The following is a 26017-nucleotide window of genomic DNA, read 5'->3' as shown; positions in this document are numbered from 1 at the left end:
ATAAACAAATATGTTCCAACTTTGTGGAAAACTGCAGCTGCAGTCAAAGATCATTGACACTTAACTGGATGGCTCCAAATCAACATGTCCATCCACCAGTGTATGTGGTAAAAATTTTGATGCCCGTGATAACTTCAAATGTCTTGCCCCAAGTCTTTAAACTAGTGTTTGGAGCAAGACTTTTCAAATTAACAGCAGCATAAGTAATTAGAAAGCATCAAGGCATTGGCAGCACCCACCCCTCCGGGTGGGACAGATCGCCAGCTGTGACTGGAGCATGCACAGGGCGGGTGCTGCGGCCGCACGGAGACGATCGTGTCGGATCAGTTGCGGGTGAGAAACCGCTGACTGCAGGAGGGGAATGGAGCCGGCAGGCGTACGCCTCAAAAACCCCAGTAAAAAGTTATTGGTTCCGCATCTGCGTCGGGGGACCGGCAGCTGCAGGGCTTCTCCCGCTGACAAGCCTGGGTTAATGGCCGCCAGCTTTCTAGCTCTTTTGGAGGAACTAAAGATTAGTAAACTAATATCAAACCCCAAAATTTTAAGGGAAACTTAGCTCAGTTATAAAGAGGCCTAGGGAGGGGAGGAAGAAACCATTTGGGACACTGCACAGGTGGTGTGTGTGTAGAAAGAAGGAAAGCAAGTGATGCAGAGCCATTGCATAAGGTAAAAATTCCTTTAATTAAAAAGAAACATCTCCATCTGAAACAAACTAGAAACTCCCCCAAAATACTGGTTTAACATAATAGAAAGGACAGGCAGTTGAATAAATAAGCCGCTTCACAAAGACCGCAGTGATATTGCTCAGGTTCTGGTGGTAGACTCTGCGATGGGCATCAATTTCCAGTCATATCTCAATTTTTGGATTGGAACACATTTATAAAGTCTAACATGCATTAAGTGTCCTCAATGACCAGGGAAGGACTCAGGAGGCAGCTGTGAATTCTAATTCTACATTCATGTACTTCCACGGTTACAAAAAAAAGCAGGAAAAATGTGGTGTTGAGTTTGAAAAAAAGATTGTTCAACGCAGCTTGGGAAAGAGACTGTTACTTCTCAGTTCTGGTTTTTATCGCGTAATGGTTTAGCTAGCTAGCTGGCAACATGCTAACGCAGCATTAGTACATGGTGTGGCTTGCAATATTCTGTCAAAAATATTTCACATTGCATACTGTTTTGCTTGTTAACTAGCTAATACAGTTGTGCTGCTTTCCATTGATGTTTGTATGCTTAGCTATTTATAGGGAGAAATGTGTGTTAAATCGGACTGTGCTTTAATGGCATTAGATTGGCTATACACTTTATATACAGATTAATGTCCTATGTCCGCAGCTGAGTCAATAATTTTCTCAAATGTCTGTGGTGCAACATGCTGGTGCCTATCCCTGCTACAGACATGATCAAAAAGCCAGTTCAACAGTCTGACAGGGTGTTTGTTACAGAAGTCGTTTTTTAAAATTGTATTTTAAAGAGGTTGGCACAGGGTTCCACGATATGCTAGCATTTATTAATCAGAATATATCTGAGTTCTCGCCAGAGAAGGGTTGAGCCCAACATTTTAGAGAGGGAGGGCAGCAATCAGAACAAGCTATATTGTACAAGCCAGTGTTCGACTCGCTCCACCCTGAAACCAGGGAGCATGACAACAGCATTAGATCATCAGAGCACTGGGTCCTCTCCCCTACCTTCCACTCCCCACAGCCAAATAATTCTGCTCGAACAAATCAGTTTTCCGGTCTGGAATTGATGCCACTGTGTACACAGCAGTACCTCACACGTTGGCGATGTTCATTTCCAGAAGTGTCTGTGGATTCGTGAGCGAGTCTGCTGAAGGGTGCGCCGCACTCAATGGCGGTGAGCAGACAGAATCTGCCAGGAAATCCTTCTCTACCTTCCAGAACACAGCAATCCCAGACACAGGCAGCAGCTACAGAAAATAACGTGAACAGCACCCCCAACTCAGTCAGCTTTCCTCACGCTGACACACAACCTCAATTCCAAGCGTATTTTTTAAAATTTTTTGTTTAAAAAAAACAAAAGGAATCTGTCGCTCGCCCTGAGAATTTGCCTCCTGGTGATAATGTGCCTGACACAGCAGCAATCCCGACGCACTTTCCCAATCGTATTAATAAATACGCCTGATATTCCCCCCGCAAAGGCTTACGCATTTTTTTTTATTTAACTCGGTAGTAAAAACAGGCCCGATTGCAGTCTCCCCTCAGCTCTGCTCGCCCGTGTTAATGAAGGGAAAGTGGAGAGAGAAGGCGAACCGTCTCCGCGGGGATGGTGTCCAGGCTCCACATCGGAGCACAATCACACCAAAAAAAAAACAATTGCAAGCTAAAATACATCTCTCCTCAGCTCAGCATGTGAATAAAAGCAGAGAGCCGACAGCCAGCCCCCAAATCCGGAGTTATTACCTATCCCTCTGATCTAAAAAGACAAACTGAAGCAAGCTGGCCGGGCTTTCATGCAGTTGTTGCTGCTCTCTTACCCGCTCTTCTGTTTGGAGTCCTGGATTTTCTTGTGGCGGACAGGCTGCAGAGGGATATTATCCGACATGTTTGCTGTCCTGTCTGTCTCCACTGCTGGGTGGTGCGTCCTACCCAGCAGTCTCTCTCTCTCTCTCTCTCTCCTTGTTTATCCAGGATCTGCCTACCAGGGTCAAAGGTACAATGTGGGTACAGCCATGGCAACCTTACATGACAACGATTTGAAGGAATTTCAGAGATAGCACTGGGCACACACAGAAGACAGAGCTGTCAAGTGGGGGGGGGGGAGAGGGGGCGTTGGACGGGTCCCTTTGATTATTAGCCTCACGGGTTCATGAGAGGGGGCGATCAAGAAGACTGCACATTCCAATAGAAAGGCAGGAATGACAGAAAAGGAAATTGGATTAAGCTACTCCGAGATAGGGTTGACTAGTGATAAGGAGCAGCATCTCCAGGAGCAGAGGCAGACCCATGGGCAACAGGGGCTCAGGGTTCAGTAATGAACGGAAGGCAACGAAGACGAGACCCTCAGTAGAGGGTGTACCGCCAACGGAGAAATTACCTGGACATGTCAGAGCATCAGTGCCACAGAAGGCTGCACCTGTTACTGACCTGTGTGCCTCGTTGAGGGTCATCTGAAGGTTCGTGGCAGTCGTGACCATTATGAAATGAAGATACACAGCTTTGTCTTAGTGCAACTGTATGGCTAGTGCTTTATCAGAGTACAGTGTGAAATTATTCACAACAGACTCACCCAAGTGGCCCACAAAGTAACATTATTGACATGGTGTCCTGTGCTCACAGCCACTCCTACGAGGTGCTCCCCCTGTGGCTGAGGATGAGGTGGAGGCAGACTGCTCACGAATGCCTTATCAGGACCGGAGATGCCCGTGATGTGTGGTCTCTGGGTTGGCACCTCCAAAGGCTGCCACACCGGCATCACTGCGGGGACAGCCTCTGCCACAGGGCATGACTCTACAGATGCATCATCTGTCGGAGGGGACATGGAAGCAGATAATGCTGATGATGGAGCCCCATGGGGGGTGGCCCCTACATTGCCATCTGTCACCACCTCAGCCCTTTCATGGCACCCTTGATTGCTAGAGGGAATCACCAGTTGGGGTGTAGGTGGCACCCACACCATGCTTTGTTGTGCCATTTGCACCACTGACCAGTCAATGCTACAGACTACAGCATACATTCTGTGCATGTCAATGCGCTGCTCCTGCATCCACTCGAGTGATGACACATACAGCTCTCCATAAGGCTCACCACTCTCTCAATGGAGGATCTCATGCACTTAAAGCACTGAGACATTATGGAGCACTTGCGATGAATGGACTCCTCCATTCACGTCCCATGACTCCACAGTGCCTTAGGTAACTCCAACATGTAGGTATACATCTCATGCTGGTTCTTCACTTGCAGTTGCCTGTTTCGTGGCTCCTGAGACTCTGCATCTCTGTCCTGCTGAGCAGGGCTGCGCCTGCACTCCATCCTCCAAGGGGGACTGCCCCACAGCCGACTCTGCCTCCCCTGTATCCTCCTGCTCTGAAGTGATGTGCGCTTCACCTTGTGCCATCTTTCCTCATGTTGTACAAGGACCAACCAAGGTGCAAGCATCTGCACAGGTGGAGAGTGCGCAAGAAATATATGATGGTGCCTTGTTCCACTGACTTCTCTGGATTTTATTGGTGCTATGTGGGTTCCTCCCCCTCTGCAGCTGGTCATTTGGGAGGCATGAGAAGATGGTGATGAGAGATCAGGACATTCAAGAGATGTTCACGCTGCTTAAACTGAGAGAACAGCTTATGCTTTGACAGCTCATTGCACGGGGAGCATTGCCATGCATCGCCTGGACCTGGAGACATTGAGATGTTTTCATGCTGTCTATGGTGGACCCCTGTTTCTCCATCCCCAGCATCCCTGTGGCTTGACACTCTGGTGACATCAAAGGCCAGCTCTTCAATCTGCATCAGTGACATAAGCTGTGGCACCTCATTATCTGTTAATGGTAGGTTAATTATGTTATTAAAGATACACAGGGTATTGTTTAAATAAGAACTTACAACGTATATAAAGAGAGCTTGCTGAGACACGGCTGGGAAAGCATCCCTGTGAATTGCCCTTAATTAAGTTCAAACCAGACAAATTCTTATAGACACTATTTGGGTTCAAAGAATTAAACTCGTTTTCCCTCAAAAAAAGAAAACAAACAGAGAATATTACCATCTTTCAGATAGCCTATTTAAAAAAAAATTATGGCTAAGTCATAAATATCCCAGATATTATAAGGGTCTGGGAAACTCTCTTCAATACGTATCTCTCCACTTAAAGAGACACAGAGAGGGGGTTCTTGTAGTTGTATACAGAATGCTACATGAGACGATTTAACAACTTTTAAACATTTATTAAAGAACTGAACATGCAATACACTTTTAAGTGGATGAGTATATCACAATATCAAAGATTACTGAGAGATGTAACACACAATCTTATATCTAAAATAGAATCCAAAAGATCAACTTTGATATTATTACATCAAAATATCGTAGAATATCCATCAAAATTTAAAGTAAACTTTTACCTTAAATTCCCTGAGTAAGCCATAGGGTGAGAAGTATTGATGAGGAATTCAACACTTTTAATTTTTGCTGCAGAAAGCCTCATGTTTATCCTGTTTCTAAGGTATCATCTGACCTTTCAGCATATAGTTGTTACCTTTCTGTGTGTGTTTTTCCTGCTTTTGAGATCCATATTTGGTAGTATCATTAACTAACATCTCCACTTAATGTTTTGCTGGAATTCCCCTGCTCTTGAGGTTATGAGCAGTTATCTGGTCAAAATGTTTATAATTGTGTTTACTCGACATCTATTCCTGTAAGTAATATTCCATTTATTATTTTATCTATAATTGTGATTTTTATGATACCTTGAAGCAACATTTTGAGGTGATATGTCTACACTTTACCAACACTATCAATTAAGTTTATTGATGCCTCTTACTGATGTCACACAGGATGTTTCAATGTGTGTTTATCCTCCAAGTCAGTGATCAGCCATGATCATAATGAATGGCGGAGCAGGCTCGAAGGGCCGAATGGCCTACTCCTGCTCCTATTTTCTATGTTTCTAAGTCCCTGGCAACAGAAACGTTGAAATGGATTTCCCAACTTAAAAGGTGTTTCTGGTTCACATTCATATTATAACAGGGACCTTGAATGACCTTGAAATTCCTAACTCTACCTTCTTAAAGGGAAATTTCAGTGAGTCTTGAAAACTGATCATTTATTCAATCTTTAATTCTAAAAGGTATAATATATTAATTATATCTAAATACTATTCAATTAAGCCTATTATAGCTATGTTTCATCACAAACTATCAAGAAAAGGATCTGTGTCTAGATTCATTCTTCACCATTTGCCTTGGATCCATTTAACACCATCCAGGCTTGCCCTCCCATTCTCCCTGGCATTCAGCTCCCACTTGGCCGGCAAGATGAAGAAAGGTCAAGTTAGAACAATGCCTCTCTTTCACCACTCACAGCTTTTCAGTCACATAAGATGTTGCAGTCTGCACTCCAGCCTCCTGTTCAACATCACACCTCTCTCCAATGGTTAGGAGAACTCTATGTGCCCTCAGGATGCCCCTCTCTTTTGCACTCTGGTGACTGGTGACCAGAAGGCATGCCATCTGGGTCTATGCTAGGACTCACTTTTCCAGATCTGAGGAGGTCATTGAAGCATTTCCTGCACTGCACCCAGTTCCTCTTCACCACTCATCTGCTGCTGACCTTGTGAGCCACCTCCAGCCATGCCGTCTTAATGAATCTTGAAGGCTTTCTGTTGCTACTGGCAGGGAAGTGGATGTTTCTGCACTCAGTCACCACCTCCAGTGAGGCATCAGAAATATGAAGGGGGCGCTGTCCTGGCACGGGACAGGGGCCTCCCTCTCATTTTCATGTGCTCTGCTCCTTCTTCCATCTTTTGGAAGAATGGCAACCTCAGCAATGTCTGCCACCAGCCCTTTAAATCGAGCCTAATGCTGCCTATGTCCCATCTCCTTCCCATGTCTGCCATTGCTAATTGGGCATAAAACGCGACTCTGGGCCAATAAATTGCAACGCATGTGCATTGCCAAGGCGGTGTGGGGTCGGGACCCAGAAGTGACTATGACGTCAGGGTTCTGACCCTGGAATGGAAATCCCACCTGCTGTTTCTGGGATTTTATTGAAGGTCAATGAGTGTTGGCAGTTAAATCCCTTCAGTCCTCATCCAAGGTCGATAGCAATTTAAAAGCAATTGCTAGAAAATGCATATCAACATTGGGAACACTGACTGATTTTGTTCCATCCCCTCACTGAAGCCAATTGTAGCACCTGTTACCACTGCTCAAGCTTAGGTCTATTCCTTGAAAGCAGATCAATTTAGGAGCGTCCTGCTGTAAGTCTTGGTACCACAACAGACAAGGAATTCACTTACTTATTTAGGCTGATAATTTAGTGCACTATTTACCAAATACTCCAATTGTTCAAGGTGAAGTCTTACATGAGATGTTAGACTGAGGTCTTGTTTGGCCATGCACGTAGATGTGTCTAACAAAAAAAGTCACCAGAACAAAATGTTTGATCTTGCTCTGCACAATTCACTGCTCGGCTTGCCAACATAACAGTGGCCACACTTCAAAAAGTAATTCATTGGTTATGAAACTTTGAGAAGTTCTGAGGAAGCTATATCAATGAGTCAAAAATAAACACTGCTTCACATTTTAAATGAGTTTGCAATCTACATCAGTCTCATTGATCATAAATGTTACCTAACATTTCACACAGTTCTAGGAAAAACAATGAAATAAAAACATAGTCTAAAATGTATTGTTCAGTTTTTGAAAGCACGCACGTAAAAATCTATCACAAGGAATGCATTGTTTATAGTGCTTTTTAATCAATGTACATTCAGGATTTAATACAATAAACTCTATTGGTGCCTTTGAAAGCAAAGGACATAGTATATTATAGTGAGGAGTAAAGTGATTTCTTTATTTCTGAAAGAACATAAACAATCCCCACTGAATCCTGTTAAAATCAGCTTGGTGCAGTCGGAAGCACTCTTGCTCCTAAATCAGAAGGTTGTTGGTTTAATCCCCACTGCAGACATAAGTACACACACTAGGTTGATACTTCATCGCATAATAGCCCTGGATGCTCTTAAAAAGTAATTATTTAAATGCAAGTTCTTCTTTATGGCTCAGTTTGCAAGCACCTTTAGGCATAAAACTGATCCAAGCAGACTAAGGAAATTTAAATCAGTACTGCAGTTGGCTCCATGCCCCTGGGAGAAGGAAAACAAGCAAACAACCAAGATTCCCACTTGTGAGGAATATCTGCTGACCCTTGCTGGAAAGTGTGGATGTCCGATTAAGACAAATTCTATTCGTAATTGTGATTTCCCCTATCGCACCATCCCCCCACCCCACCTCGGTAAGCAGCCTGCTTTAAATCATTTGCTTGAGTTACAGGAATGCTGCAGTTGCCTGTTTTACTGTATCCTATCAGAAGGTACCAGAGAGTAAATGAGAATAGAAGATGCTAAACTTCTAATAGTGTATTTTAATAGAAGACTCTTACATTAAAGGGATATTGTTACCTTAAAACTAAGACACATTGACAAGCTTTCAAACTAAGGCTGGGATTTTGTGTGGTCTGCTGAGGCAGGGTGGGAGGCGGGGGGAGGCACATGGATTATCATAACGGGTGGCAGGGGAGCAGGGGGCAGAGGGCCCATCACCAAGCAATCTTCCCAGGAGCAGTATAGGCCAACAATGGCCAATTAAGGACCTCTGCCCGCCACCGCTTGGATCTTACTTTGGGAGGGGGGGGGGGGGGGGTGGAGGGTTGGCAGGGCCCCTCCTCGATGGGCAATTTGTGGCCCACGGAGGAACCCGGCCAGGAACAACTTTACCCTTGAGTCACCCTCCCCCAGGACTGCACGAGCACCCCCACCCCACCTCGCCAGGGCCTTCCAGACTGGCCCCAGCAACCCTGCCTCACCTACCTCTGGTCCAGGGTTCCAGCGCTGGACCTCGGTCAGAGGCGTCTGCAGTACCAGTGGTGCTGCAAATACTGCTGAGCTGCCAGCCCTCTGATTGGCCGGCAGCTCTTGGAGGCGGGATCCCCATCTCTAAAAAGGACAGGGATCCCGGCTCCTGAAAATTTGATTCAAAAAAACTGGAGGATCGCTCCGGGAAAGCATGAAAAGGCAGAGGAAGGGTTCTCTCTGCCTTTTCAGCCCTCAGCCCCACCTCCAGCAAAAACTTCAGCCCCAAGAGTACAATGGTGTGTGTTCAGTGTTGAAAAGAATGATTGCTTTACTGATAAATAATGTCCACACCTATATTTTTATAACTGTTTCAAATGTATTTGTTTCCACATTGGATACACAAATCCATTCATAAAAAAATGCATTTCTCTACAATGCCTTTAAACACCTATTTGAACATTAGGTTTTTGATTTATGATCCAGGCATGAATATAATCCAGTATTACAGCTCATTTTATGGGAAAGCAAGAACTGTATCCCTGTGGCAGCAGCGACATTTCAATGTTATATTACATTGAGCAAATGGGTGGGAAGAAGAATAGTGATTCTATGTAGGGTTCCACCAATGTGTCTTTCATCATTCTTATTCAGAAATTCTCCTTTCACTGCCTACATTGAGAGTGTTGTTGCTGAACAGAACTGCAGCAGATCATTCCAGCATCGGGACTAAATGTACCAATGTCTCGACTTTCAATTCTCAGTTTTAATTAATGCTCTCCTTGCTTCTCGGCCTTTTGGCTAAGATCAAGTGTAGTATCTGTTCTTATCAGTGCTTATTTGATTGAGAAGGGACCATGATCATTGCCTTTTGATCCTGGGGAAGCTTTGAGTAAAATGGCTATAACCAATTTTAGAGCTTCGGGCCAGGGAGTGCGCAACACCGTTCGGGTGGTCGTGAAGGACAAGGAAGGAGATGCACCGGTCGATCGCACCTTCTTCATCAAGAAAATTCTCTTCGATTGCTGCGGATTTCAAGCGACGGACGTCTTCTGCCTGCAGGATTTCCCCAGCAGTGGATACTTCGACGTGACGTTCCGGAACGTGGCGGGATGCATCAAGTTCCTGAAGGCGTTCAAGGAGAAAGGGGACCGGGCGCCACTGTCGATCCTCACAGCGGAGCCGCTCTTCACGCTTCCGTCACAACGGGACCGGGTGGTGACGATTCACCTCTACAACCCCCATGTTCCGGTGGTGGATGTACTCACCTTTCTCGCCAGGTACGTCGAGGTGGCCGGCAGCAGCACTGATGTCAAGGACCCCTTTGGGATCTGGACCAGCAAGCGGCAGGTCAAGGTGACCTTGAAGATAGATCCCAGTGGAGCCATCATCCACCCTCCCTCCAGCTTCGCTATCGGGGGAAGTCGAGGCTTCTTGGTCTACGCTGGGCAGCCCAGAGTTTGTCGCACCTGTGGCAAATCTGGTCACATGGCAGCCAACTGCAGCACGGTTGTTTGCAAGAACTGCAAGGAGGAAGGCCATCAGACCAAGGACTGTAAGCAGACTAAGTGTTGCAACTTGTGCGGTGCGGCAGGCCATCTCTACAAGACCTGCCCCAAACGTTGTCTCAGCTATGCTCAGGCGGCAAGGTCCAAGGAATGGCCGGGCGAAGGTTCGACGAAGGTGTCCGCTGTTCGAAAGGAGACCAGCAACCTTCTCCGCAGTGAGGAATTTCAACCTGAGAAGGAAGGGGAGGCGGCTGAAACCAACGACCCAGCACCTACCCAGCGCCCGGAAACCCCTCCTCCACAGACAGAATCAATGGAGGAGGAGGCAGCAGATGGACAAACAGGTCAGTGGCAAGTGGTCCAGAGGAAAAGCACAAGGAAAAAACATCCCAAAGCCACCACCCAAACCAGTGGCAAGAGGAGGCTCTCTTCTGAATCAGACTGCAACAACTCCTCTTCACTGGACGGGGAAATGCTGGAACGACAGCCCCTCCAAAAGAGGCGGCAGAACTCCGAGATGGATGATAAAGCATCCCAGCCCCCGGGCACTGGAAGCTGTGATGGGCCCGGCGTGCCCCAACCCCAATTCCCCACACGTAACGACGTGGCCAACGCATCTCAGCTCCGGGACACCGGGAGCAAAGACACGTCTGGCGCACCTGAGCTCCGGGAGACCGGGAGCTGTGATGTTTTCGAGGAGGAACAGATGGAAGCAGCTGAGGACAACCCAATCCTCTCTGCCTACAAGACCCCCCCGATGTCACCCGAGCGGCACAAACCCTGCATGAAAAATCAGGAGGGGTTTCTGAGCCCAACCAACGTGAAACTGCTTGCGCATACGATGGGTATGCAGGAACATCCCGAAGGGGAAGGACTGGGACTAGCGAGGACAAATGGTATGGGAAGCAACAACTAATTTTTAGTAAAAAATGGGTGTAAGAATTGCTTCCATTAATGTGCGTAGCATTAAATCTACTACGCGATGTGTTTCAACCTTGGATTACCTTGCCAAGGTCAAAGCTGACCTACTGTTTCTGCAGGAGTGTGGAATACCACACCTCAGCACCTACAGGCAGTGGTCGCGATGGTGGTCCCACGGGCCATCGATCTGGTCGGGGGGTAATGACTGCCGTTCCTCCGGCCTGGGTATTCTGCTGCGGGGAGGTAACTTCACCATCTCCGAAGTTAAGGAGGTGGTGGGCGGCCGCCTCCTCGTAGCAGACGTGATGTACAACAACGCTCCGCTCCGGTTGATCAACGTGTACGCCCCGGTACAACGCAGCGAGCGGCTGACCGTCTTCCAGCAGCTCCCACTGCTGCTGGCGACGTCCAGGCCGGTCATCCTAGGCGGTGACTTCAACTGCATCATCGATGCGGCTGGACGATCCGGCAGTGACGACAGCAAACTGGACGCTACGTCCAGATTCCTAATAGAAACAGTTAAGGATGCCAAACTGCACGACGTCTTCAGCAAACCTGCAGACGGAGCGCAGCGCAGATACACATGGTCAAGATCGGACGGGTCTGCCCGTTCCAGGATTGACTTCCTGTTTGTGTCCCGTGCTGTCACGGTCGGATCCACCGACGTCAAGCCGGTGTTCTTCTCCGACCACTGCCTCTTACTGGCCGACTGTCACTTACAGGACGACCAGCGGGTTGGCAGAGGGACGTGGAAGCTCAATGCGACACTGCTGACCCCAGAGAACGTTGAGGAACTCAAAAGGGATTACAAAGGTTGGAGGACCGTGAAACCCCTCTTTGAGTCTCCAGTTCACTGGTGGGAAGCGATTAAGGAGAACATCAAGAGGTTCTTCATCCACAAAGGTGTTCAGAAGGCGAGAGAGAGACAGAGGGAACTGTCCCGACTCCAGAAAATTATGCAAAATCTACTCCGGTTGCAGTCAATGGGGGTCGAGGTCAAGGAGGACCTCCAAGAGGTGAAGAGCCAGCAGGCCTCGCTCTTTGCCAAGGAGGCCTCCAAGATCATCTTCCGGTCCAGAGTCCGCTCCATCGAGCAGGATGAGACGTGCTCGCGTTACTTCTTCCAAAAGGTACACAGAGAGAGCTCTGTTATCAGCAGCCTGAAGGAAGAAGATGGCTCGGTAACGTCTTCGCAGTCCGACATACTAAGGATCAGCAAATCCTTTTATGCTGGGTTGTATGACGCGAAGCCCACAGACAGCAGAGCCTCCCAGTTCTTCCTGTCATCTATCACAGAGGTCTTAGATGACAGCAGGAGGGAGGGACTGGACAAGCCGCTAACTCTGGACGAGCTGACAAAGGCCGTCGAGTCTTTCGAGGCGAGTAAAACTCCCGGGAGCGACGGCTTACCGGTCGAGTTGTACTCGGCCCTGTGGGACTGGGTCGGCCCGGACCTGCTGGAAGTATACGAGAGTATGCTCCTGGCCGGTAGCATGTCAGAATCCATGAGAAAAGGCATCATCACCCTCATTTACAAGCAGAAGGGGGAGAGGGTAGAAATCAGAAATTGGCGGCCCATCTCACTGCTTAATGTTGATTACAAGATTCTGTCCAAAGTCATAGCCAGTCGAGTCAAGTCTGCTCTGGAGCTGGTGATTCACCGCGATCAGACCTGTACTGTACCCGGCAGGAAGATCTCTGATAGCCTCGCGGTACTCAGGGATACGATCGCCTACGTACGGGACAGGAGGGTGGACACCTGCCTCATCAGCCTGGACCAGGAGAAGGCCTTTGACAGGATATCGCACACCTACATGATGGACGTGCTTTCCAAAATGGGGTTTGGGGAGGGAATCTGCAATTGGATCCAACTGCTCTACACAAACATCAGTAGCGCAGTGTCAATCAACGGGTGGGAATCTGAAAGTTTCCCGATCAAATCTGGAGTCAGACAGGGCTGTCCTCTGTCCCCGGTCTTGTTTGTTTGCTGTATTGAACCCTTTGCTGAGTCTATTAGGAAGGATGCGAGCATAAGAGGGGTGACAATCCCAGGCAGCGGAGGCACTCAGGTCAAAACCTCCCTGTACATGGATGACGTCGCCGTCTTCTGCTCGGATCCGCTGTCCGTGCGCAGACTGATGAGCATCTGCGACCAGTTCGAACTGGCCTCGGGAGCCAAAGTTAACCACGGCAAGAGCGAGGCCATGTTCTTTGGGAACTGGGCTGACCGATCCTTTGTCCCCTTCACCGTCAGGTCAGATTACCTGAAGGTGCTGGGGAGATGGTTCGGAAGTGCCGGGGCGTGCACCAAAACATGGGAGGAGCGAGTAGCCAAGGTACGACAAAAGTTGGGCATGTGGGGGCAGCGATCTCTCTCCATTGTGGGTAAGAACCTGGTCATCAGGTGCGAGGCGCTCACGTTGTTGCTCTACGTGGCGCAGGTCTGGCCCATACCCCACTCCTGCGCCGTGGCAGTCACCCGAGCCATTTTCCGCTTCGTCTGGGGATCTAAAATGGACCGGGTCCGGAGAGACACGATGTTCAAATCTCTGGACATGGGCGGGAAAAATGTACCCAATGTGGCCCTCATCCTGATGACCACCTTCGTGTGCGGCTGCATCAAGCTATGTGTCGATCCCCAGTACGCAAACTCCAAGTGTCACTACGTGCTGAGGTTCTATCTGTCCCCGGTGTTGCGAAGGATGGGCCTGGTCACATTGCCGCGGAACGCACCATGCAGTTGGGCGGCGCCGTACCACCTATCCTTCGTGGAGCAGTTTCTGCGGAAAAACACCTTTGACCACCGGTCCATCAGGCAGTGGTCTGCACGGAATGTCCTCAAGGCCCTACGGGAAAAGGAAACGGTGGATCCTGTCGGATGGTTCCCCGAGCAGACCGTCAAAGTCATTTGGCGGAATTCCTCATCACCAGAACTTTCAAACAAGCACCAAGACGTAGCTTGGCTGGTGGTGAGAAGGGCCCTCCCCGTCAGATCCTTCATGCACACCCGAAGTCTCGCCCCCTCCGCACAGTGCCCCCGCGTTGGCTGTGGTGGGGAAGAGACGGTCGCCCACCTCCTCCTGGAATGTGCCTTTGCAAAGCAGGTGTGGAAAGAGATGCAGTGGTTTTTGTCAAGGTTCATCCCAAGCAGCTCTGTAACACAGGAGTCTGTGCTCTACGGGCTGTTCCCAGGGACGCACACCGAGACAAACATCAACTGCTGCTGGAGGACTATCAATTCGGTGAAAGACGCCCTTTGGTCTGCCCGAAACTTGCTGGTCTTCCAGCGCAGAGTTGTCCACCACCGAATGTTGCAGACTGGCACATTCCAAGGTCCAGGACTACGTGCTGAGGGACGCACTAAAGCTTGGGGCAGCCGCAGCAAAGGCTCAATGGGGAAAGACCACAGTGTAAGGTTCCCCCACCAAGCTAGACTGAGGGGCTGGATCCATGGGAAACCCCTCGAACTGTATCGTTAATATTCTGAATTGCTGTAAATGTAAAACTGTAATTGACATGACAATTGTGAAACGGAAGGGTTGGGAAGAAACTCATGACAGTATTGAAGGAAACTGATCTCCCTTGCAATGTTTGTATTTTTTGGTGCTGTTTGGAAACTGTTTGGCAATGTAATTTTTACAGATTTTTATGAATAAAGTATATTTTGGAAAAAAAAAAATTAATGCTCTCCTTGCAATTAATATTGAGAACTTATTTTTTTCTGTCAGCTCTATTGCATTTGGTTGGACCCCTAAAATACCTCTTGTTTGACATATATACTCAAGATACTTGATCCATAAAAGACATTCTTGAGATTTTGTTGTTCAAACAAAATCCTTAAAATTCAGGCAAATTTGGATCATCCCCCTTCTTTGTCCAGATTAGTCAACATTAAGCAAATTTATTATCAACAGTAAGATAACAATGATGAGTATGTTATGGCCAGGTGAGGAGGGGGTCTCAGGCTCCCCGTTCGCCCCTTCTCTGGTATGACCGCAACAGGGTTTATCCTTTTTTAACACAGTGGTTGAACTAACCACCTCAGTGAGCGCTTGCTCCTGTTCCTCTAATGTAATTGCCAAAGAACCAATTAGATAGGTTTTTTTGAGTTTAAACAAGATGTAAGTTTATTACTCATAACACTCTACCCCAGTTAAAATTACTAAAAATGCACTACACATTCATGCACACGCACAATTAGATTACAGAGGGAAAACAGATTCGGTGGTTGGATTAAAGTCCGGAATAAATGGAATTTAAATACAGTTTTAAGTCTCAAGTCCTCAACTGTATTCCTGAAGTCCTCACTTGGCCATGTGTACGGTGGTGCTTACTTCTCTCAAGGCTCCTGAAGGCAGAAGAGGGGGTTCGATTCTTGTCCCCTAGTTGCTGGCTGTGGCAGTCTGACTGGAGAGAGAGAGAGAACTGCTTCGTTGATGGCTCTTCAGTTACTCCTGTCTGCTTTCTATGTGATAAAGCTTAGTCTCTCTAAAGCTGAGCGCGGGCACTCACATGACATTATCAAGCCCCTTTGTGGTTTTAATGAGGTCTTTCCGGAATCTTCTCTGAGATTCAAGGTGCAGCACCTCATGCTGTCCTGTCACACTTGGAGGGGTTTGGCTCTTTCAAAGTCAATGGGTGTAGTTGGCCCCTGATGACCGTGCTGATAATGCCATGCCAGGTAATTTAATCAGAGAGCACCCCATTATTCTGGACAGGTTGAGTCAGTTGTGTTGTCTCCAATCTGCTCTTTTGGTGTTCCAAATGTAAATTGTAGAGGCCATCTTGGTTGCCACTTTACTTTTTTAAAAAGTTATTTGTAAGAATTTCCAGTAAAATTCTAATGTAAGGTTCTAACCGATGAAATTAAGATTTCCCATTTAGCATATAGGGTTTTCATAACACATCCGTACCACGCAGAATGAAATACGAAAAAATGGGAGCATTTCATTACAGGAGTGGAAAAGAAAACAAAGGAAAACACACATTCATTTTTCATTCACTCTTATTCACTCATGCATCTTAGAATTGTTGCAGCTCGTCTTTTTTTTCCTCTGCAACAGCAGCACTGATTTAATTGCCCTTTTCTGGGAGTTTGTCTAGGAGGGTTATGTGTCGGGTTAGCCCCCGGACAATGCAGGGAAAAGCGATAAAATCGTTGATGACGTGGGTAATTTTTAAATGGTAGGGGTGTAAGAGCAGGCTTTATCAAAACAGCCTGGCATTTTGATTTTGAATTTCACCACAAAAGTTAGGAGGTTATAGTCAGTATAAACCGCTGTCTCCCTATATCCATTTTGTACATACATGTCGAAGCTGGAGAGCTAGCAACATTCCCAGCATCTCCTTTTCCATGGTGGAATATCTCTTCTGGTGTCAGTTTAACCTTTTGGAGAAGTGCCCTACCAGTCTCTCGATGCCTGTCTCGTCATCTTACGAGCACAACAGCACCTACTCCTAGATCACTAGCATCAACTGCCACTTTAAAGGGTTTATTAAAGTTGGGAGCTGCCACAACTAGTTCGTTCGTCAAAAAGACCTTTAACCTCTCGATAGCGGTTTGGTACTTCTCTGACCACGCTACCTTGGCCCTTTTCTGCAGTAAGTTGGTTAGTGGGGCAGCTATAGTGCTGAAATTTGGAACAAACTTGCGGTAAAACCCGCACATCCCCAGAAAATGCATGATTTCCCTTTTTGAGGTGGGAACGGGAAAATCCACCAGTGCTTGCACTTTTGCTGCCCTGGGCAGCACTCGGCCCTGACCTACAACATGCCCAAAGTAGGTCACTTAGGCTTTAGGAAACTCGTTTTTTTGTGAGGTTTACTACTAGGTTGGCTAACTGTAACTGTTGGAAGAGGGCATTTAATTGGGATAAGTGGCCCCCCAGGTCTCACTGTATACCAGCAAATCATCTAGATATACTACACAGTTGGGCAGGCCAGCCACTATCTGGTTCATCAGCCTTTGGAAGGCAGCTGGGGCATTCTTTAAACCAAATGGCATCAGTCAGCACTGGAATAGGCCATCTGGAGTGACAAACGTTGATATCTCCTTGGCTTAGGGTGTTAAGTGAACCTGCCAATATCCTTCTTGGAAATCTATTTTTGTTATGTAGGTGGCATTCCCTATCCTATCAATACAGTCCTCCAGGCAGGGGATGCAATAGGAATCAGCTCTGGTCACTGCATTAACCTTCCTGTAATCAATGCAGAGCTGGGTAGAACCATTGGGCTTGGGCATTAGCACCACCAGGGAACTCCAGCTACTCTGGCTGGGCTTAATCAGGTTGTTTTCAAGCATGTACTGGATTTCCTCCCTAACCTGGGTCAGTTTTTGGGGACCCATGCGAAAGGGGTTCTGTTTAATGGGAGGGGTCTCTCCCACCTCCACACCATGTAGGATTAAGGTCGTGCACCCTGGTGTGTCCTTGCAGTCTTCTTTATAGGCGGTGAGCAGCCTTGCCAGGCCTTCTCTTTGTTCCGCCTTTAAATAGGAGAGCTTGGTGTCTATGTTATTTAATACTTAGATGTTGGCTAACTGGGCAGGAGGGTGTTCAACTTGGGAGTCCCCTAGGCCTTCCACTAGCTCGCCCCCCATTATCCTGTTCATCCCCTTCCTCCCTGATTGTTTGACAGACCTGTGCTTGCCTGTTCCCTTCCCAGCTGTGATACTGTTTTAACATGTTAATGTGGCACAGTCTTTGTTTTTTCCTTCGGTCTGGGGTGTCAAATAGTTTACCTGGCTAATTCTTTTTGCCACTCAGTATAGGCCACTGAACTGGGTTTTCAGGGGGTCACCCTGAATCGGGAACAATACTAATACATGGTCTCCAGGCCGAAATGTTCTGGCTTTGGCATATTTGTCTACTTACCTTTTCATAGCTGCCTGGGAGGTCTTTAGGTGCTCCTGAGCCACTGCGCAAGCTCTTGAGAGCTGCTCCTGGAATATGGAAATGTAGTCGAACATGGGTGACTCATCCCCATGCCCCAAAAACTTCTCTGATTAGTTTTAGAGGACCTCTCACCTCGTGTCCATAAACTAATTCAAAGGGACTAAAGCCAGTGGACTCATTGGGCGAGTCCCTAGTGGCAAACAGGAAGAATCCCAGCCCATTGTCCCAGTCATGGGGGTACGCATAGCAGTATGCCCTGATCATTGTCTTTCGGGTCTGGTGGTACTGTTCTAAAGCCCCTTTGTGACTGTTGGTGGTAGGCCGAGGACTTTAGCTGAGTTATGCCCAAATTGCCCATGACAAAGATCCTAGACATGAAATTAGTGCCCTGATCTGTCTGGATCTTGACCGGCAGCCCACATTGAGTGAAGAATTGGGTTAGCCTTTCCACCACTACCTTTGCAGAGATAGTTCTTAGGGGAATGGCCTCTGGGAATCAGGCAGTGACATCCATGATGGTGAGGAGGTACTGGTAGCCCCCTTTTGTTTTTGGTGGGGGTCGCGCACAGTCCACCATCACTCAGCTGAAGGGTTCCCCAAAAGCTGGGATGGGAATTAGGGGGGCAGGTTTTATTGCAGGTTAGGGCTTCCCCACAACCTGGCACATGTGGCAGGTTTTACAGAATTCCACCACATCCTTGTGGAGTTTTTGCCAGTCAAAGTGTTGTCTTATGCAGGCTTGGCTTTTCCATACCCTGACATGTCCCGCAATAGGAAACTCGTGGGCCAGTCTTAATATTTCTTTATGGTACCATGGATGCACTGTTATCTGGTGAACCACGGTCCACTCCTTGTCTGCAGTTCTGTGCGGAGGTCTCCATTTCTGCATCAGAACCCCATTCTTTACGTAGTAGCACTCTGGGACTCCCTCTGCTTCACTTTTGATTTGGGCAATCAGTACTAACCTCTAATACTGGGTGGGCTTGTTGACTCTCAACTAGAGAAGATCTGTCTAACCCATCCTTTGGGTCTTCTAACTCCCCAAAGGTTTCAGACAACCAGACAGCATGGCCATCTGTCTGCGGTGCCAGTTCAGTCTCCTCTGAGGGAGCTGGTTTGGCCATGGACCGAGTTATCAGAGTCAGGGAAAATGCTGGAGACCTTCTCCTGCAATTGTTCGATCTCTCAAACTACTGGGGAGGTTACCCACCTTCACCCCACCAGATCGTTACCCAGGAGCAGGTCGACCCTGTCCACAATCCCACCGTTACTGGTCCTGAAAGTAGGTCACACTCCAGGTACACCCAGTATAAAGGTATGGGCATATAATGTCCTCCGATACCGTTAACTAATACCTTGGTATTCACTGCACTCTCTGGGGGAAAAGGTCATGTCTTTTCCCAACAAAAGGGATCTAGTGGCCCCCGTATCCCCGAGTATGATTATGGGCTTGCTTGCCCGACTCGAGGGGTATGGGGCGATACTCCCTTGGGATACAAAATCCCGATAACCTTCAGGGATTTTAGTACCTTTTCCCACACTCACAGCAGGTGGTGTACTGGGTCTTACTGCTGTTGCAGTTAAAGCCACAGCCTGCTCTGCTGTGCTTTCCATAAGCGCCCCTTGTGCCCTGATTAACCCTACAGGTTTCCCCCGTAATTTCCAGCAGTCAGCTCAGAGGTGACCTGCCTTGTTACAGTGGAAATACACAGGTCTCCAGGTCTCGCTCCTGCTCTCAGGAGCATTGTTTTGGCTTGAGGAGGGCCCCCTGTGTGTTCAGCTTTCCCTTCTTGCCCAGGACTGTTTGGGCAGCTCCTACCATCCTCCCACCTTTTATCCTTTTCAGGGTTTTGGGGGTGACCAGGAAAGGGTTTCCCTTGGGGTATGGTCTTGCATATGAGAGCAAATTCATCAGTCAGCACTGCAGCTTACCTGGACCTTTGAACCTTTTGTTCCTCTACGTGGGTTTTTATAGAAAGGGGAAGAGAGTGTTTTGAAATTCCTCAAGAAGAACCACCTTTCTGAGGTTTTCATATGTGGGCTGTACCTTCAGGCCTCTTAGCCACTGGTCAAAAGCCAGCTGCTTACTTCTCTCAAACTTGAGGCAAGTTTGATGAGGCTGCTTCCAGAGGGTTCGGAATTTCTGGTGGTATGCTTCCGGTGCTAGCTCGTATGCCCTGAGGATAGCATTTTTAGTTAATTCATACTCTGATGAACTTTCATCTGACAACAGTGAATAAACCTCTTGTGATTTTTCTGTTTACTTGCTTTGTAACAGCAGGGTCCAACTCTTGGCCAGCCATTTCAACTGTCTTGCAAGCTTTTCAAATGCGACAAAAAATGCTTCCACATCTCCCTCATTAAACTTTGGAATCAACTGGAAGAACTTTAAGAGCTCAGCACACAACCCTGAGTTAAGGGTAGCTTCCACACTGGCAATGCTTTCACTGGGGTTCCCATGTCTCCTCCTAGTTAATTCAAGCCGCCTTAGCGTCCTTTCCTCCTTCTGTAAAATTCTCTCTTTTTCCCTTTGTTCCCTCTCTTCTGCTCTGGAATTCCAATTCGAGTTTCCTCTGTTCTAATTGTATTTTCAGGTTCAAGTGTAAAATGGTTGGCCACAAGTCTTAGGATTTTGGATTTTTTAGCTTTTATATGGAGAATAATCCCAAACTGCCCAGCTACATTCCTCAACTCTTCAATGGATAAGGCCTTTAAATTATCCCAAGTTATTTCACCCCTGGCTTGGGAAGGTACTGGCCTCGGATGTGGACATGTTAGCACTCTAGCAGCAAAACCACAAGAAAACCTGGAATGAAGTTTTTTTTCCCTGATAGGGATTAATTTGGTTTCCCATTTTCAATTTCTCATTTATCTTTGGGTTACAATCACAAACTAGAGCCCCCAAATTTCTGTTATGTCCAGGTGAGGAGGGGGTCTCAGGCTCCCCGTTCGCCCCTTCTCTGGTTTGACCGCAACAGGTTTATCCTTTTATCAACACAGCGGTTGAATTTACCACCTTAGTGAGCGCTTGCTCCTGTTCCTCTAATGTAATTGCAAAAGAACCAGACCTGTTTCATTGATGGCTTTTCAGTTACTCCTGTCTGCTTCCTGTGCGACAAAGGTTACAGTCTCTCCAGCGCTGCGTAGGCAGTCACATGACATTATCAAGCCCCTTTGTGGTTTTATTGAGGTCTTTCTAGAATCTTCTCAGATTCAAGGCACTACACCTCAAGCTGTCCAGTCACACTTGGAGGGGGTTATTTAATCAGAGCGCACCCCATTATTCTGACTAGGTTGAGTCAGTCATGTCATCTCCAGTCTGATCCTTTGGTGTTTCAAATGTAAATTGCAGTGGCCATCTTGGCTGCCAGTTTACTTTTTAAAAAAGTTAGTTGCAAGAATTTACAGTAAAAGTCTAATGCAAGGTCCCAACCAATGTAATTATTTCCCATTTGGTATATAGGGTTTTCATGACAAGGAAAAAAGGCTTACAATCATATAGTATCCTATCATATCCTCTGGACAGCTCAAAGCATTCCATAGTCAATGAAATGTAGCTATTGTTACACAGGCAAACACAAAATCCCATCTTACCAATGATGCTTGATAATGTTAAATTAGGAAGCATGGAGAAAGAATGCAAGTGATTGCATAGTTTGGTGGCAGATAGTAATTAATGTGGATAAGTGTGAGACAATGCATTTTGGGAAGAAAACCAGGAATGGGAGCATGAACCTAATAGAAAGACACCAAAGAATATGGATAAACAGTGCCCAGGCTGTTGAAATATATAATTCTCTGAATACCTCAGTACGGATAGTTGAAGACATTTTGTGCTTTATTAAGTAGCTGCATAGCATAAAGGAGTAATTTGTACAAAATTTTATTTGGCCACAATTTTACATAAAATTATATAGAGACAAGACATTCAGCCCAAATGGTCCATGCTTGTGTCTGTTCTCCATGCAAGCCTCCTCCCAATCTACTCCATCTAACCCTATCAACATATCATAGAATCATAGAAAGTTTACAGCACAGCAAGAGGCCATTTGGCCAATCGTGTCTGTACTGGCTGGAAAAAAAATAGCTACCCAGCCTAATCCCACTTTCCAGCATTGGTCTATAGTCCTGCAGGTTCTGGCACTTCAGGTGCACATCCAGGCACCTTTTAAATGAGATGAGGTTTTCTGCCTCTATCACTCTTTCAGGCAGTGAGTTCCAGACCCCTACCGCCCTCTGGGTGAAATGATTTTTCCTCATCACCCCTCTAACCCTTCTACCAATTATTTTAAATCTATGCCCCCTAGTTACTGACACCTCTGGTAAGGTAAATAGGCCCTTCCTATCCACTCTAACCAGGACCCTCACAATTTTATACAACTCAATCAAATCTCCCCTCAGCCTGCTCTGTTCCAAGGAGAACAACCCCAACCTCTCCAATTTTTCCCTGCAATTTTCCTGGCAACATCCTCATAAATCTCCTCTGTACCCTCTCCAGTGCAATTACATCCTTTCTGTAAATGAGGTGACCAGAACTGCACACAGTACTCAAGCAGTGGCCTAAGCAGTGAGTTATACAGTTCCAGCATAACCTCCATACTCATATATTCTATGCCTTGGCTAATAAAGGAAAGGATTCCATATGCCTTCTTAACCACCTTATTAACCTGTCCTGCTACCTTCAAGGATCTGTGGACATTCACTCCAAGGTCTCTCACTTCCTTTCTCCTTTCAATACCCTCCCATTTATTGTGTATTCCTTTGCCTTGTTTGACCTCTACAAATGCATCACCTCACACTACTCTGGGTTAAATTCCATTTGCCACTTTTCTGCCCATCTGACCAGTCCATTGATATCTTCTTTTGTTATAAACCACACAGCCTTCTATTCCTTTCTCCCTCATGTATTTATCTAACTTCCCCTTAAACGCATCTATTTTATTTGCATCAACTGCTCCTGTGGTAGTGAGTTCCATAATAAATCCATTGAAAATGTATAGAGTAGCATTACCAGGCTGATCCCAGGGATGGAAAACTATATGTATGAGGAGACTTGAGATACTGGGACAATTTCCACTGAAGCAGAGAAAGTCAAGAGGAGATTTAATGGATTTAGAGTCATAGAGTGGAAGTTTTTAATAGAATGACTAGGGAAAGACAATTTCCTCTGGTTGACCTGTCAGTGACAAGGAATCATCAATTTAAAGTAGTCACTAAGAGAGTGAGGAATTAAGTGAGGAGGCTATGATGGATTGGGAAACATTACTTAAAGGGATGATGGTGGATAGGCAATGGCAAACATTCAAAGAGCACATGGATGAACTGCAACAATTGTTTATTCCTGTCTGCCACAAAAGTAAAATGGGAAAGGTAACCAAACCATGGCTTACAAGGGAAATTAGAGATAGCATTAGATCCAAGAAAGAGGCATATATATTCGCCAGAAAAAACAACAGACCTGAGGATTGGGAGCAGTTTAGAATTCAGCAAGGGAGGACCAAGGGATTGATTAAGAAGGGGAAAATAGAGTACGAGAGCTAGCTAGCGGGGAACATAAAAACTGACTGTAAAAGTTTCTATAGGTATGTGAGGAGAAAAAGTTTGGTGAAGACAAATGTAGGTCCCTTACAGTCAGAAACAGGGAAATTTATTATGGGGAACAAAGAAATGGCTGACCAACTAAATGCATACTTTGGTTCTGTCTTCACAAAGGAGGACACAAATATCATACCAGAAATGTTGGGGAACATAGGGTTTAGTGAGAGCGAGGAACTGAAGGAAATCAGTATTAGTAGAGAAAGGTGTTGGGGAAATTGATGAGATTGAAGGCCGATAAATCCCCAGGGCCTGATAATCTACAGCCCAGAGTACTTAAGGAAGTGGCCCTAGAAATAGTGGATGCATTGGTGGTCATCTTCCAAGATTCTATAGACTCTGGAACAGTTCCTACAGATTGAAGGGTAGCTAATGTAACCCCACTATTTAAAAAGGGAGGTAGAGAGAAAACAGGGAATTATAGACCAGTCAGCCTGACATCGGTAGTGGGGAAAATTCTAGAGTTCATTATCAAAGATTTTATAGCAGAACACTTGGAGAACAGTGGTAGAATCGGACAGAGTCAGCATGGATTTACGAAAGGGAAATCATGCTCGACAAATCTACTAGAATTCTTTGAGGATGTAACTAGTAGAGTTGATGAGGGGGAGCCAGTGGATGTGGTTTATTTGGACGTTCAGAAGGTTTTCAACAAAGTCCCACATAAGAGATTAGTGTGTAAAATTAAAGCGTTTGGGATTGGGAGTAGTGTATTGCAATAGATAGAAAATTGGTTGGCAGACAGGAAACAAAGAGTAGGAAGAAATGGGTCTTTTTCCAAACGGCAGGCAGTGACTAGTGGAGTACCGCAGGGATCGGTGCTAGGACCCAATTATTCACAATATATATTAATGTTTTAGATGAGGGAACTAAATAGAATATCTCTAAATTTGCAGATAACACAAAACTGAGTTGTGAGGAGGATGCAGAGGCTTCAGGGTGATTTGGACAAGTTAAGCGAGTGGGCTAATGCATGGCAGATGCAGTATAATGTGGGTAAATGTGAGGTTATCCACTTTAGTAGCAAAAAAAGGAAGGCAGATTATCTGAACGGCTGTAAACAGAGAGGGGAATGTGCAACGAGACCTGGGTGTTCTCGTACACCAGTCGCTGAAGGTAAGCATGCAGGTGCAACAGGCGGTAAAAAAAAAGGCAAATGGTATGTTGGCCTTCATAGCGAGAGGATTAGAGTACAGGAGCAGGGATGTCTTGCTGCAATTATACAGGCCTTGGTGAGGCCACACCTGGAATATTGCATGCAGTTTTGGTCTCCTTATCTGAGGAAGGATGTTCTTGCTATAGAGGGAGTGCAGCAAAGGTTTACCAGTCTGATTCCTGGGATGGCGGGACTGACGTGTGAGGAGAAATTGAGTCGGTTAGGATTCTATTCGCTGGAGTTCAGAAGAGTGAGGGGGGGAATCTCATAGAAACCTATAAAATTCTAACAGGACTTGACAGAGTAGATGCAGGAAGGATATTCCCGATGGTGGGGGAGTCTATAACCAGGGGTCATAGTCTAAAGATACGGGGTAAACCTTTCAGTACTGAGATGAAGAGAAATTACTTCACCCAGAGTGGTGAGCTTGTGGAATTCGCTACCACAGAAAGCAGTTGAGGCCAAAACATTGTATGTTTTCAAGAAGGAGTTAGATTTAGCTCTTGGGGCAAAAGGGATCAAAGGATAGGGGGAGAAAGCAGGAACAGGTTACTGAGTTGGATGATCAGCCATGATCATAATGAAGGGCGGAGCAGGCTCGAAGGCCCAAAAGGCCTATTCCTGCTCCTACTGTCTATGTTTCTTTGTTTGTTCATGTACAGGGATGTTGAAGCATGGATGCCTTGCTATAGAGTGGTCAAGACAAAGACCATTGCATTTTTAGGAAAAGTTAAATATTTGAAAATACAAGGTTTGTGATGAGATCAGGATAGTGGAATTAGTTTTGGATTGCCTGAGAAAACAGCTGGTAATGGCATAATGGTGCAAATAACCTCTTCTATGATGTAAACTTCTATGATGCAAAGACATGGACAGGTTAATGGAATAGACAGGATATTGCAGATGAAGTTCACTGCAGTGAAATGTGAGATAGTATATTATGAGAAGAAGGAGTGAACAGATGTATACATAAAACTGGGGCTGTGCAGCCATTTGGAGTTGAAGGCTAAATGTGTGTAAAACGAGAGTGGTTTAGCTTGCTTGCATATAATTGCACAATGATGCTAACCCCCATACAATAAAACAAGGTTTTCCCATACACAAAACAAGTAAAACCATTTGAGGAAATCATCTTTCTCCCACTTACTCTTTCTCTCCTTCGGTTCCATTCTTCCTTCCTCCTATATTGGCTACATTCTGCATCTTCCCCTAAAGTCTAATTCTCTTGTTCTTCCTCCATCTTACTGTTCTGTCCTAAACACACTTCAAATTCTTCTGAGAGAATGAACAGCAGGAGCAATCTGACTGGGGCCACTAAAGCAGCACAAGGAGTGGGAGAGAATATTTTGGCTCTTTACAATTGCTGTGCTTGGCAAACCAGTAAAGGCCTTTTGATAAGTGCTGGATTTTGACTAA

At 46.3% G+C, this 26017-nt stretch overlaps 1 protein-coding gene and 1 pseudogene across 1 annotated transcript in view; one reads left to right on the top strand and one right to left on the bottom strand.

The window, feature by feature from the left end:
• The window catches only part of LOC137378086 (probable phospholipid-transporting ATPase IIA), a 212727-nt gene extending 210078 nt beyond the window's left edge, over positions 1-2649 (bottom strand). The window contains exon 1 of the mRNA XM_068048164.1: positions 2495-2649. Within this exon, the coding sequence (XP_067904265.1) occupies positions 2495-2562 (68 nt within the window). The 5' untranslated portion in view covers positions 2563-2649. The remainder of the gene's footprint in view (positions 1-2494) is intronic.
• Positions 2650-9309: 6660 nt separating this feature from the next.
• Positions 9310-9418, top strand: LOC137378538 (U2 spliceosomal RNA; annotated as a pseudogene).
• Positions 9419-26017: the final 16599 nt, after the last annotated feature.

The sequence above is a fragment of the Heterodontus francisci genome, chromosome 16 (assembly GCF_036365525.1).
Source record: "Heterodontus francisci isolate sHetFra1 chromosome 16, sHetFra1.hap1, whole genome shotgun sequence".
NCBI lineage: Eukaryota > Metazoa > Chordata > Chondrichthyes > Heterodontiformes > Heterodontidae > Heterodontus > Heterodontus francisci.
This window is presented reverse-complemented; position numbering and strand designations above follow the sequence as displayed.